The following is a 15,021-nucleotide window of genomic DNA, read 5'->3' as shown; positions in this document are numbered from 1 at the left end:
CTAGATAACGGTCTTTGTATTTCATATGATTTTCGCAGAAATCAGCAAGCAAATACATGATGAAGTGAGGTAAGAGATTCGATACAATACATCCTTTTAAGTTAGAAGGGAAAGGATATGCTGATTTCAAATTCATACCAAAATGTTTTCTCTGTAATTCACTTAATTTTATTGTTTTAATAAAATTACTAGTTTCTAAAGAAGAAGAAATTAATATTTACTAAAGAGGAGACTAAACAGCTATTGAACACTATATTCGCATTTTTCATTATTACAAAATTAGAACAGAATTTTGAAAAATATCTGGAATAATGTCATGCAATATTGCAAAGCAAGAAACAAGAATTAAATCGAAGCGAAAGTGGCAGTCAAGAAGAACAAAAAATTTCTTTTGATAACAACTTTAAATCAAATATTATTTCAAATTTTCTTTTGATTTATTTCAAATTTTCTTTTTCTTATTTCAAATTTTCTTTTGATAACAAATTTAATTACTGTTCTTGCTTTGAAGGAGAAATTTCCTTATTTTTATAACAGCAGTTTTTTATTAATGTATCTAGTTTGTATGAGGTATTTGTTCTAAATTACCATATTTAGTTTTCTCTATCTGTAGCATGTATACGAGCCAGTTTCCCTTAAAAGATCCTCCACGAAGGCATCTCTCCCCTTAGGCAGATAGCCCTTGAGGCTTTGCCGTAAGCATATAACTCAAACGAAATCCATATTTAGAACAAATACGAGTTTATACTTACCCAACTTTGACGAAATTATATTGTTTTGGATCCCATACGTATTTCATCTTTTTATTGTAGAAGAAGATTGATGGATTATCACTTGACCTTGATACTGTTTCGACATGGTACTGGTTATAAGAATCCTAGAATAATTTAAATTTTGCAAATACATTAGTTAAAAAGATGTTAATTATTAAATAAAAACTATTTCGTGACTTCTCATATAATTGAAACAATTCACGTTGTTGGGGATATACGTAAAATATATTTGTGCACTGTTAAGTGTCAAAACAAACCGTAATATTTCATTCAACCAATGTACGAAACGTTAGATATAAATCGGTTATTAGAATAAAGAAGACAGCAAGAAATAAAACGTTTGGTAAAAGAATTTTTTAAGATAAACATCATGATTTTCTAAGTGTACTATGATTTTTATCCAAGAAAAAAAAAGAAGTTACTGTTCGTAACATCTCTAATAATATTCTTTTAATGCAATAGGGATATCGGGTGTCGCAGCAATAATTATATCGCAAAGTCCTATAATACTCACAGCCAAAAAAAATCAAGAGCCGGAGTATTTTGTGCAGTACTGAAAAAAAAAAAAAATACTTCAGATTTTGGTGACGATATGTCGAAATAAAAGTCTTATGCATACAAATAAGGTACTGTATGAAAGTAAAGTTTGAAAATAATGCAAAGTCATACTTTTATTGCTTTATATTTTCCTACCAGACGTCAGAATGGGATATAACTATCACTTCCAATACCATCTAAACAGTATATAAGGTATTTCTCCCACTTTCCAAGCGACCTTCGTGATGTAGTGGTTCTGCACACTGGGCCAGTATTCCAGAGGTCCGTGATTCGATTCCCGGCGAAGGCGGTTCTCTCTGGCTTCCAAAAAATCCTAATGTCTCTACAAGTATACGTCTTTTAACCTAGTCTTAGACAAGCGGTAAACTATCAGTGTCTTAAGTATTTAGTCTCGAAAGTAAAAATAAATTTAGTTGTAGCAGTTGATTTGAATATGGTCTTCATGTACATGAAAATTCTCTTTACGTTATTGGTAGTTTTAAGGGAAGTCTTTAGTTATAAACGAAGTATTATTGTACGAACATCTTACAAAGGCTTTTCCTATATTAATTTTTTTTAATTTTATTTTACAATTTTTTGTGAGAGATATTAATAGGAACACTGCATAGAGTAAGAAATTAATATTCACTCAGTTTGTTTCTAGAAGTTGAACTCTCTATACTACTACTACTGTATCTAGATGTCGCGCAATATACGTTTGTAAATTTCTGTAAAGTGTTTTTGCAATGTGTACTATTATAAGTGTAGGTTCTGCTGTAAAGTAATATGAGTTTCTGAAATAATGTAAAAAATATGTGCTGGGCCACAACGGCTACAATATCTTACAATGTTATTTCTTGTATCTGACAAAGCTAGTCATGCGGGGACGCAAGAAAATAACACCTAACTTCTTACCAGAACGATGGTGTCTCCGTCTCCCGTCAACTGTATTATGAACAGCTGATCATGGAATAATGTTTTCGGATAGATCTTGGGCTCACTTATGGCTAAGTGGTTTAAGGCGATAATTCTGCGAGTGTTGAACATAGTGGCCGCGGGAAATTTCCCTCATTACCCTCATGTGTGACATGAGGAATTTCCCTCATTATACTCTTCGAAATTAGTATTCATTGCAGTATTCTACTGCTTCGAAAGTTCGTGAACGGATATCACGATTCAGAATTTAAGTCATAGTAGATTGGGTGAGGGTTTCCTTTCCATTATAGATATCTTCACTCTCTATACATAGCTTTCAGAGACGCAGTACCATATCGAACATAAGTTGCAGACTATTTTCTGTGAGTCGATGCAAGAAGGCTTTCATTTACTGATTCATGGTAACTTTCTCCATCTTATATCTTTCTTGATTATTTGAAATTCTTAGAAATTCTATGCTGCGAATTGTGGGCTTATGGAAAAACGTCTAATTAACCGGCCAATTTTTATCAAAGCTTCTGTAGCCTATCGTACCCATATAACCAATGCTAACCTTGTAGGGTTTATATTTATTTTAACTAACATTTATTTTAAGTTTAAACTATCTTTCCTGTTAAGCCTTACTTTCCCCTGGAATTGCCAATGCCAGAGTATGTAAATTTTAGTAGAACGCGCAAAGTATTCAAATTTTAAGCAGAAATAATTTGAGTTAAATAAAAAGGAAACTAGTTCGTAAGTGTGCTTTCTTGCTTCACGAGCGTGAAGGTAGCTATGTAGAAATTGAAGAACCGCGCGTTTCGGCCTGTGTGCTTGCCTCGGCAGATAGTTAAATCTTTCAACTTAATATTCAGAAGTTTGCTGAAATATCAGCTGTATCTTAGAACGCGGTTAGGTTAGTTACGTTTAGAGAGACTCGTAGGTAGTAACTTGTTATTATTCATTTTTAGTTTCTTATTTTTATTTTACCGCCGGGTCGGCGTAGTTTGTGAGCGTCAAGTGCACGCATCTGTAACATCTAAAGTAGAATAAAAAGGGAGTCAAACCCTTCTTAAGAGTTTTGTGTACTTTCCAGTTCATAGCAGTCACTATTATTGTTGAGTGTAGGTTGGGGCCGCGCAACACCACATTGGCGCCCGAACACTTGTCGAACTGAAATGGCCGAAAACTGGATGGAAGCTTCTGGACAAGTCCAACAACAAGAAATGGCAAGCCAATTGGAAGGATTTGGATACCTGGTCCAGACGATGAGAGCATCAATCAAGCCAAACGTCAATTTCGACGGAAAACATTCGGTGGCAATATTCTTAGAAGTCCTCGAAATCCATTTCCAGCTCTACCCTGTGCCTGAAAGACAAAAAGTTGCCATTGCCACATCTGCACTAAGAGGACAGTAACCGCTATGGTGGAAGAATATAGGTAAATTTTTATTAGGGGAATTCGGAGGCCAAACATATATCTTTGAAAATTTCAAAAAATCATTATTAAAGGCCTTCCCCGTAGTGAAAGACCGAGCAAAGCTAGAAGCCGAACTATATAGTTTTTATCAACGGAATATAGAAGAGTTGACGGACTTTATTCTGCGAAAAATTAAGCTGACGGATATGCTGTATGAGAAGAAACCCGACGCGGAGATTATTGAAATAATCTTACGAAGATTGCTACCTGCTGTTCAAGATTATTTCGAAATTAGAAACCCAAGCACATTGCTGGAACTCTTCGAGTTGGCGGTCAAGTTCCAAAATCGTAGAATAGCGGGAAAAGCTAGAGGGGCATCGTATTCTCAAGGTCTCCGTAGGCAATCTTGAAATGAGCAGACCAGAAACGCAAATCGCTCTTATGGGGAAAGAGCTATCAGGCTAACTCATCGAAGCTCGAAGGTCAAGGCCCAAAAATGAAATTTGAAAACAACCGTTCGCGTACCCAGAAGGCAGAAGTTGAAAGGAAAGCTCTAAACGAGTAGAGGGGCCTGTAAAAGCGAGGATCCAGACCCCGGAAGTTTAGAAAAAACCCTCAAGAAGATACTTAAATACGGTCGTCGTAAAAAACTCACAATTACCGGTTATACAAGTCCTGGTTGGCGATGTACCAGTAGAAGCCCTCATCGATACAGGAGCAGAAGATAATTTTATGAGTGATACTTTTTTTAAGAAGAATTTTAATAGGTTACGATTATTTAAAAATAAATACACAGAAATCATAGCAGCGCAAGGACAAACTTGTCAATATATTGGCAAATTATCATTACAAATACTGATTAAAAACTAAAGCCTTAAAGTATTAATTTTTGTAGTAAAAAATTTGCAAAGTCCACTTATTTTAGGTATGAAGTTTTTAAAAGCCGCGAAGGCCAAACTGAATTTTCAGGAAAGTTCTATTGTGCTGGAGATGGATCGAAGGGTGGTGGAGCCAGTGGAACAACCGCAAGTCGACCTTAGACATTTGAATGACCATGAAAGTCAAGCCATCCAGCAAGTGGTGAGTACTTTTTCAAATTTGTTTTCAGAACGGCCTGGTAACTGTCAAATTGTTACGCATGATATACAGTTAACGGCCGACAAATCCTGTAGGACTAAACCTTACCGCTATGATAAACAGAAAGAACAAATCATCAAAGAACACATTCAGGAAATGTTAAAGAACCAAATAATAACGCCCATAAATAGCGAGTACGCGAGTCCAGTCGTACTATGTAGGAAAAAGAATGACATTCCTCCTTCGGATAAAAGGGCTTGGAGGTTTGCTATCGATTACAGAAAGCTTAATTGTGTTACTAAATTCCCAGTTTACCCTTTGCCGGTTATAGAGGAAATTATTAGAAAGATTAAGTCTACGAGATACATGACTACGTTGGACTTAACGTCTGGCTACTATCAAATAGCTATGAGACCCGAAGACATACATAAAACCGCGTTTATAACAAAATCGGGCACTTATGCATTTTTACGCATGTCCTTTGGGTTGTGTGGGGCCCCGTCAACATTCCAGAGAGCTATGGACATTGTTCTAAAGCCTGTCCTAGGAAAATCGACTTTAATCTATCTAAATGATATAATTGTAACCAGTAATACGTTGGAACAACATATTAAAGACTTAGAAGAAGTTTTTAAATTATTAAAAGAGGTCGGTCTTACAATTAATGCATCAAAAATGCAAGTTCGCGACTAAAGAACTTAAATATCTGGGTTATAAAATTTCGCAAAAGGGTATAGAAACTCAGGATTCAAAAATAAAAGCCATCAAGAATTTCCCATTTCCCAACACCACCAAGAAACTTTCTTCTTTCCTTGGGTTATGTTCTTATTATCGGTCGTTCATAAAAGATTTTGCTAATATTGTTGAACCCTTGTTAGTAATTAAAAGAAAGAAAAGTAAATTCACGTGGACAGCAGAAGCAAATACTACATTTGAAAGGTTAAAAGAAGCGCTTATCAATGTCCCTGTTTTGAAATTCCCGGAGGGGGACGAGAATTTGGAAGTTGCAGCAGATGCGTCGGACTATGCTGTAGGTGCTGTTCTCATGCAAAATGGCCATCCTTTGACATTTTTTAGTAAAACTTTGAACCCTACGCAAAGGAATTATACAGCTACAGAGAGAGAAACATTAGCCGTATTAATGGCTGTACACAAATTTCGAGTTTATTTTGGCAAAGCGCCAGTAACAGTCTTTTCGGATCATGCGGCTGTTGGTAGACTTTACTCGGGAAAAAACCTAACGCCCAGGTTAATAAGATGGGCTTTAAAACTTCAAGAGTATAACCTCATAATTAAATATAACCCGGGTAAGGAAAACAATGTAGCTGACGCACTATCTCGTATAAAACTGGACGATGAAGGAAATGAGCTCAAAGGCGCTGTGTTGACTTCAAAAAGTTTAGATTCTAGAGAAACAATTATTGCTGAATTGAAAGCTGATCCTGAATTTGGAAGTATCTATGCGTATTTGAAAGACCCCGAAAACTTTGAACACACAGATATCGATTCAATAAGAAATAGAGCAGAAAACTATGAAATAATAGATAATTTATTATTTTATACGAAAACAACAAACGAAAATTTCGAATACAAACCAGTCATCCCAGCCTCGCTTCGATTAAGCATTTTGAAGGAATTACACGACGCGAAAACAGCGGGTCATTTAGGGGTCAGAAAGACTTAAAAAAGGGTACGCGAAGCAGTATATTTCCCGCAATTATACAAAATAGTAACTGCGTATGTCAGGTCCTGCAATCAATGTCAGTTAATAAATGATATTAATTACAGCCCGGCCGGATACTTAAATAGCATTCGCGCTACATTTCCGAATGAAATTTTAGGCATACATCTTCTTGGTACTTTCCCCCAAAGTGAGTTAAATAAAAATCGTTTTCTTTTAGTAACTGTAGATCATTTTTCAAAATGGACAGAAATTGTTCCACTTAAGCGCGCGTCAGCCAAAACAGTCGCAGATGCATTCTTACACAGATACATTTTAAAATACGGTGCACTGATAAAAGTCATTAGCGATAACGGTAAACAATAAGTTAGCCAAATATTTGAAAACATTTGCACTGGACTTGGCATACGCCATATTAAAATGGTTCCGTATAGACCACAGGCAAACATAGCAGAAAGAGTTAATAAAAATATTGTAAAAATGATTCGAAGTTATGTTAGCACACATCACAAGAGCTGGGATGGCTACATAAATGAGTTAGCTTAGGATTTAAGAACAGCAAATCACGATACTACGGGGAAAACTCCAGCAGAATTATTTTTAGGACGGAAGTTAATTACGCCACTAGATAAATTATTCTTTGTGCAACAAAGAGAGCAAGAATTTAAACAAAAAGATGTGCAAAAACTCATTGACCGGACGGTTAAAAGCTCGGATACGGCAAGAAATAGACAGAAATTTTACTATTATAGAAAACGCCGTGAAGCAAATTTTAAAGTTGGGGATAAAGTGTTGAAGCGGAAATTTTCTTTATCAAGTGCCCCAGACAATTTTACTGCAAAGTTAGCTCCAAAATTTGAAGGCCCCCATGTAATTCAGGTAATCAAGGGAGTCGTATTGTACCTTAAGAACGAGAGAGGAGAAATCTGTAAAGCAAGTCCCGACCAGGTGAAAAAATATTATAATCAAAATGATTTTGAAATCCTTAAAAGTTTCTTGCAGGACTCAAGCGTAAAAGAAGTGGAAGGTCCAGAAGTATCGTCACCCGCTCCACCACACAAGAAGCAGAGAACAGAAGAAACCTAGCCCTTCTACAAGTCATGCGACGGTACCGAAAAGAAGAAAGGAAAACGTTCAGACTCCAGCATTTAAGAAATACAAGAAAGCAACGCCGCCGTGTAAAGAATCTTTGGTAAAGAGGAAAAGATCAGCTACAAATTATCGCAGTAGAAATTCTGCATCGAGGAAAACACTTCCAGAGCCAGATAGTCAGGAGCAAACAAGGCCGCCGTTCACGAGAATAAAAAGACAGCAGGAGGAAGGAAAAGACCACCACCAACAGAAGAAATTCAAGCACGATTCCAGACCGGAGGACGCCAAGACCAGCCGTCCAGAGGCAAAACGGAAAAGACAGGAACCCGACGACTACCACTCCAAGAGGCCGGCATACAGAGGGCGAAAAAGAAAAATCAACATGGACGAAACTCGAAAAACACAAAGGAGACGACTGACTTCGATAAATTCCATAACTGGAGCAGTTCTGCCAGAAGAGAATGTCGGAGTTCCAATCATCGAAAACTCAAAGATAAGTTAAAATCTTCTATAAATTTTTCTTTTGTTTCGAAATGTTATGCGTAAATACGAAGTTCTATGTTTTGACGGAAGTCAATTTTTCTCGGTTGAGACTTAGTTTTGTTTTACTTTATTTAGCTAAGGCAAAAAGTATTATTTTCTTTAAGTATAAAATCTAAGCAGTTCCTGTTGGTCGAAAGACTAATTCTGTTATGTTAAAGCCAAAATTTGGACGAAAGTAAAATAACTTTGTATTCTTGTATTAATGAGAAATTTTGTTTCAGTGCCGCCAGCTTGACGCAGAATGCGTGAAGTAAAAATTTATTTTTCTCTTATTCATTTTATGGTAAATTGTAAAAAGCATATGTATTAGAATTTTGTAAACATACGTAAATACTTGAAAGTTATGTAAAAGTAGAATTTACTCTAGAAGCATAAAATTTTAGATGCTAAAAGTAAATACTCGAAAGAAATGAATTAAAGTTTAAGTATTAAACAGCAGATAAAATCATGCTTTAGAGCGAAAGCCTGCATATCTAAAGATGAATGAGGAGGAAGTTAGAATGAATGTGTTTTGTAGGGTTCTCCACCTACACTTGAATTTTAAGAATGTTAAAATAGCTCATCGAGTTTTAGAATGTCGAGTACGGTGTGTCTATTTGGTCGTTGAATTCTAACAAATCATTGTGCTTAGGGGAAGTGTTGCAATACTAAAACACGAATATTCCCGTTTGACACCACACATGGTGGAGAACCAGGGTAAAGTTAAATTCATGTTTGAATACTTGAATGAATGTGAATTAAGCAGTAATTAAGAAAAATAAAACGAACAAAAACGTTATTCAGTGTCAAGAAAGTGTAAATTATAATGTATTTAGAAAGATACTGATACTTATTCCTTCCAGATTCTGGAAGGAAGAGAACAGATTGATTGCAGAAGTCCAGGAAAGGTTGCTGTAATAAGAGAGGGTAAAATGATTATCTACAGAAATTTATTCTAATTTGTGAGAAAACAGTTTGTTTTATGTAAACGAGGCTCTTAGTTCAGAATATGGAGACTTCTCAACAGGTCGTTTCTAGGACCTGCTTCCAAGTTTACCAAATTCTGGCAGCGGCAAATGTAGGGTTTATATTTATTTTAACTAACATTTATTTTAAGTTTAAACTATCTTTCCTGTCAAGCCTTACTTTCACCTGGAATTGTCAATGCCAGAGTATGTAAATTTTAGTAGAACGCGCAAAGTATTCAAATTTTAATCAGAAGTAATTTGAGTTAAATAGAAGGCAAACGAGTTCGTAAGTGTGCTTTCTTGGTTCACGAGCGTGAAGGTGGCTAGGTAGAAATTGAAGAACCGCGTGTTTCGGCCTGTGTGCTTGCCTCGGCAGATAGTTGAATCTTTCAACTTAATATTCAGAAGTTTGCTGAAATATCAGCTGTATCTTAGAACGCGGCTAGGTTAGTTACGTTTAGAGAGCCTCGTAGGTAGTAACTTGTTATTATTCATTTTTAGTTTCTTATTTTTATTTTACTGCCGGGTCGGCGTAGTTTGTGAGCGTCAAGTGCACGCATCTGTAACTTCTAAAGTAGAATAAAAAGGGAGTCAAACCCTTCTTAAGAGTTTTGTGTACTTTCCAGTTCATAGCAGTCACTATTATTGTTGCGTGTAGGTTGGGGCCGCGCAACACCACAACCTGATGGAAAAATCATTCTTATGAAGTGGCTGAGGTCCTTTTTCTTCTTGAATTGCTCCTTGCAAAATATTATAATAATCTCTATTTATAGTTTTTGTTTTTATGGAACCTGAATATTACTATATAAGAAAGGAAAATTAACAGTAATGCTTTTGAAGATTTAGAAATCAGGAACCTTTTGGAAGGCAGAGGGTTGCTCTAATTTCATCCGCTGGACTGTTGTTTTGATTTGTCTTCATAATGTCTGATCCAGGACTTGAGTAGCAATTATTATTTTCAAGTACCTTAGGATTGCCACTCCTTGAGAAAATGTCTGGCAGTATTCAGTACGATGGATTTTCTGTTCTTCACTCAGTCAGTGAACATGGCAACCATCTTGCATGAAAGCGATATTTTCATCTGTTTTTAATAATATTGTGACATTTTGTTGCAGTATTAAGCTGACAACTCGAAAATCGATAGATTTCTATCCTCTTTCAGTAATAACTTTGCTCTCGTCCTTTACAGATCTTTGCCCGCACTACCCACTGTGAATTAGGTAAATCGAAATTATAGCAATAGTAAATTAGCAGTAGCCCATTATTCTTCATTTTAATTTAGATACTTCCCTTTCTGTTCTAAAAATAGCAATGGCTTATAATAACTAATTCTGGACTGCATCATTTCTATATTAATTCATATCACATGACTTTTATATAAGGCTGGTGACTTAAATGGAACTAAAGCTCAAACAGCCAAAAAGAGTTTTAGAACTTTATTAAATAATCAATTAAAATGGTATTAAAATCGAAACTAATTCACTCTGAAATAAGATTTTATATTGAACACATCGCACTTTATCGGCCTATATAGATTGTTGCTTCTTTCTTATCAGAACCATATAAAAAATATAAATGCTACGTTCTATAACGGGCACGATTAATGTGCCTGACCGTAAAATGTTCATTAAGATAAATAAAGTATTATTTAAATTTCTCCCGTTTCAAGTAAGACGCATTATCTACCTTTAACGTGTCACGTATTATGTTATATTTACCAAAGAACCTTTTCATCTTCGTTTTAAATAAACATTTCATGTAAATTGTTCGGTTAATCAACACTCTAACATACACACTTTTTACTGTTTTTTTTTTTTTTTTTTTTTTTTTTTTTTTAATTTGAGCCAGTTTTTAATACATTTGAATAAAGAAAACGTAAAGAATATTTGCGGAAACATGCTATATTTCTATATTTTTCCAAATATTGCGCAAAGATGCTTGGGTGAAAAGATTTATTACATCTGGTTTTTTGAATGTTTTTGCAAGGCGTCGCGTCGGAATAAATGTCTGTAGAGGTAAACGGAATCATGTCTGAAAATAAATTCGAAAACATTCGCGCTGTGGCTTTGGCTTCATTACGTTAAATATGTCCAGAACGGTTTTAAAATGAGTGGCATAATTTCAAATCAATGACTGTATTCTTTCTAAATATATCTTATCGCTTCAAATTAAGAAAACTATAGGAAAATACTTTTACTGCAAGTGTGCAGAAGACCTTTCCTTTTCGAATTTCAGGAACTATTTGGTACGTAAAATGCCCCATATATTGCAGTTCAGAGAAACTGTCATGTTTTTTTCTGAAAAGATGTTTTTCGCTTCTAACACAAGAATAATTCTTTATCACGTGATTACAAATCAGGAAATATATTTAAGATGGGTGCAGCAATCCGAAATGATCTGCCTCTGCATTCTTCCGAAGTAAAACACGAATTGAAAAAAGATTGAAATGCATGCGGAAGTAGAGAAATGTCCAGAATGATAAATGACCGTGTATAAGTATACTGTTACGCAAACGATTACGCATAATTACGCGATATCTGCGTGTCAGCTCACACATATATATATTTCGTTTAAAATCTTTTGCCTTCGTCATCAATTACTTGTATCCCCTCCGTTTACCCCTTCTGAAGTCATTACGAATGAATAATATCATCTCAATTACATCAGCTTATCGTTTTTAATTTTGCGACTCGTATCCGACTGTCAATGCAGATTTTACTGTCAAACAGATTCAACAAATATAATTACAATTTATTATGCAGAAAAATTGGCAACATAATTTTTCGTTATGTAAAATACTAGTTAAAATAACAGTGCTTAAAGACTTTTCATTGTTTATATTTGAAAAATATCATTGATATTTATATTATTTAACTGACTAGCTGAGTTTGAAATATAGTGAAGATATTAAATTCAATTCAATTTCTTAAGGCCCATGAGTGTTGGAACGGATGTGACACCTGCTCGCTGCCTACATACATACAAATACAGCATGCTTAACCTAAAAGTAAGCACTTTGTAGAAACAATACGTGCACATACTGATGAGATATATAACTTGAAGATTGTGTGTGTTAATAAAGTTATAGACAGTGTATGAAGTCCATCTAGCTGAAGTCTACCGGTAGCCGAGTGGATGAGATCATTGAATACTGGTCGTTCAACTAAAGTTCAAATACAAGCGGAAGTGCTGGTTGCTTGGTTTTTTTTTATTTGTATTCTCCTACGTATAACATAAATACAAGCTAGTTTCTCTTGGTAAATTCTCGTGAATGTATCCCTGCCTTTAGGTAGATAGTTCTTGGAGTGATTTAACATAATTGGCTAAAGCAAATCAAATAAACCATTGTAATCCAATGCATTTGTATTCACGTGATAGAATGCTCGTAACCTTCATGATGTTATCATCATGAAGGTTTTTCTGAATCTATATTTTTTCATTGCAATGGCGATGGTTATTTTTAGTTCTTTATGTATTATTCATGACATATATTTTTAAATGTCCTTACAAAAAGTAATCTAAATTAATTAAAGAATTGCTGATCGTAATGTGCCGCCCAACAGAGATAGTGGTTACTGACGCTTACTGCCGTACCGAGGTATCCGGGTTCGAATCCCGGAGAAAGCATGGATGTTTGCAAATGTATAGTATCTGTAGTGTCTGTGCGGTATGGGGGGCGTTTAAAATATGCGATGAGCCGAATGTCTTCTTTAGAGATTTGTGGTAAGTGAAGAGCGGTTGTAGGCCTGCGGACCCATGTCCCCGGGTTCTCTCTCTCAAAATTTGGTACAGAAATGAACTAAAGTCGGGTTGTCACCCATAATGGTGCTCAAGGCTCTTGACATCGACAGGCGCATTTGCCTCCTTGCCACGATAAGTGTTGTGGGTTTGTACAGATTATTGTCAGACAAATGAGATTGTTAACAGCAGCAAATCTTAACGTCTTTAACTATGATTCAGTCACCCGAATGCTCTTCCACCTTTATTTTAAGGCATTGCCTGTCATTTCGTCATATATAGGAGTTGATGTCCATTTCCCTCTCATGAAGCAAATTAACTGCTAGGTAGTATGTTCAGAAGTCTCAGGATCTCTGATTGTTTCCAAGAACAGATGCTCAGTAATTTATCACACTGATACGTTACACCAGAAAACATCTATTTTTACAAGACGTACAGGAGACTAGATAAACAAATGCAACTCGTAAATTCTATTCTGTAATTTTGGTTACAGCTATTACTTCGATTAAATCATACCTTATGTATAAAGAGGTTAGGTTACTTGATTGCAAAAAAGCACAAGAAAGCTACTTAAGAGAAGGGATGCCTTCGCTGAGGAATTCTGAAGAAAAAAAAAAAAAAAAAAAAAGAAACTGGTTAGTATTCACCTCACACATGAGAAACGCAAGCATGCAGCCAGTCCGTTACCCTGGATTCGAATCGACATCTATGTACCAGTATTCAAGTCTTCAGCTATTTGTGGGACCTTGTGGGATCTATAATTGATCTCGCCAGGACTCGAACTCCTAACGTCCTGAATATATGTCGAACGTGCTTCCAGTTACAGCACAAAGACATACGGAAAGGAGAGAGAAAATACCTTGTATACGTCATAATTTTTATCTTGCTTTATCAGTTGGTTCTGTATACATACCTACAACAGAATTCTAGAATGATTTTAATCCAATTAGTTTTCTAAGAACAACGTGAAACTAATTTTGATTGCTCGAGTTTTTTCCCTGTTCTCTTAAAATTTGGTTTATCAAAGTTTGTCTGCACTTATTCTTAAGTTTTTACCGTAATATATGTACAGTATAAGAATTAAACCTAAAGCTCTTTTGTCTTTTAATGTATATAGACAAATCTTTACAAGCTTTATCTGAAAACAATTAAAACCAATACTTTTGTAAATGTGTCATGTAATGGGAAGAGTAGAAGAAATTACAAAGCACAGCGAAAGAACGAAAAGCAAAGCAAAAATGAATTTGCAGAATGATAAAGTTAAGATCACTTGTACTGCCACAGATGTAAATGAACCCAATTAATGTGAAATGATGTAATAAGTACTGATCTGCAGGGTAATGATGCAGTTAGTGATGATTAGAATGAAATAAATAAGTAATGACGTAAAAGTATGACGTAATGTTAGGATATAACAATGCAATCAAAAAATGACGATACAAACATAAAATATCGATGCGATCAAAAAGTGGCAATATTTCACTTTACTTATTGTAGTATAACTCCATCTTTCCGATGCGAATACGCTTAGCAATTTGTAGAACATCTATGATTTTATATAATTATTTTATATGTAATTATAGCCTGGTAGATTGCGAGTTTTCTGAATTTAGTATGTTTAGGCGAACGCTGGAAGATCACTGGTTCAAGCTCTAGTTTTGGTCCACAGGCGTCCGAGCGGTAAAATCTCTAAACATTGGTAGTTCGGTCTGGGATTCGAATCCCAGCAAACAAGGCTTCTGAACGGGAGTTTTCGGGGTTTCCCCCATGCTTGACGTGTATGCGAGTCAGTTTCCCTTAGAATATCATCCGCAAAGGGATCCCGCACTTTTGACAGATAACTCTCGAGTGCTTTGCTATAATTTAATAAACCCAAACCAAAAAATGAACCAAAATAAAAACCAAAAAATGAAATTCCGGTTACAGCATAGTTAATTTCTTTCATTTTCTTCTTCGAAGTAATCTAAAGGTGCATAGAATTGACAAATGAAAATATCAGCATCTTACCACAAGCAGAATTTTCGATGCTTTTTCTATTGAACATTTCTCGTGAGTACATCTCAAATACACTCGGCGGTACCACTGCATAAAAAACCAAAGTAGACCTCCTGATAGTAGCACAGCCAGACATGTGACAAGCAGTTTTGTGTATGAAAGTTTATATCCTTGGTATTGCTGTAAATGAAATGAAAACCAAATCAGCCAGTCAATAATTAGCTTTACTAAAGGCAGTATAGTACATGATTTTCTAACATAAGTTTAAAATCTATTTTACGCATTTTCTGTCTTGGATATTGCTTGA

The 15,021-nt window shown here is 35.3% G+C and overlaps 1 protein-coding gene across 2 annotated transcripts in view; it reads right to left on the bottom strand.

Annotated features, from left to right (window-relative positions):
* Positions 1-15,021, bottom strand: part of LOC118194460 (polyamine-transporting ATPase 13A3-like) — a 130,725-nt gene that overhangs the window by 90,701 nt on the left and 25,003 nt on the right. Inside the window, exons 3-4 of one of the 2 annotated variants that reach the window (XM_085825879.1) lie at positions 14,727-14,894; positions 753-877 (exon numbers count right to left, since the gene is read on the bottom strand). In XM_085825879.1, coding sequence (XP_085682005.1) covers positions 753-877; positions 14,727-14,894 — 293 coding nt within the window. The remainder of the gene's footprint in view (positions 1-752; positions 878-14,726; positions 14,895-15,021) is intronic. The other variant, XM_085825883.1, reaches the window with a different exon arrangement.

This window comes from Stegodyphus dumicola, chromosome 1 (assembly GCF_044657685.1).
Source record: "Stegodyphus dumicola isolate Sdum_Otavi_A_Nest chromosome 1, ASM4465768v1".
Lineage (NCBI taxonomy): Eukaryota > Metazoa > Arthropoda > Arachnida > Araneae > Eresidae > Stegodyphus > Stegodyphus dumicola.
Note: the sequence above shows the minus strand (reverse complement) of the source record. Positions and strands in the feature narration are given on the sequence as shown.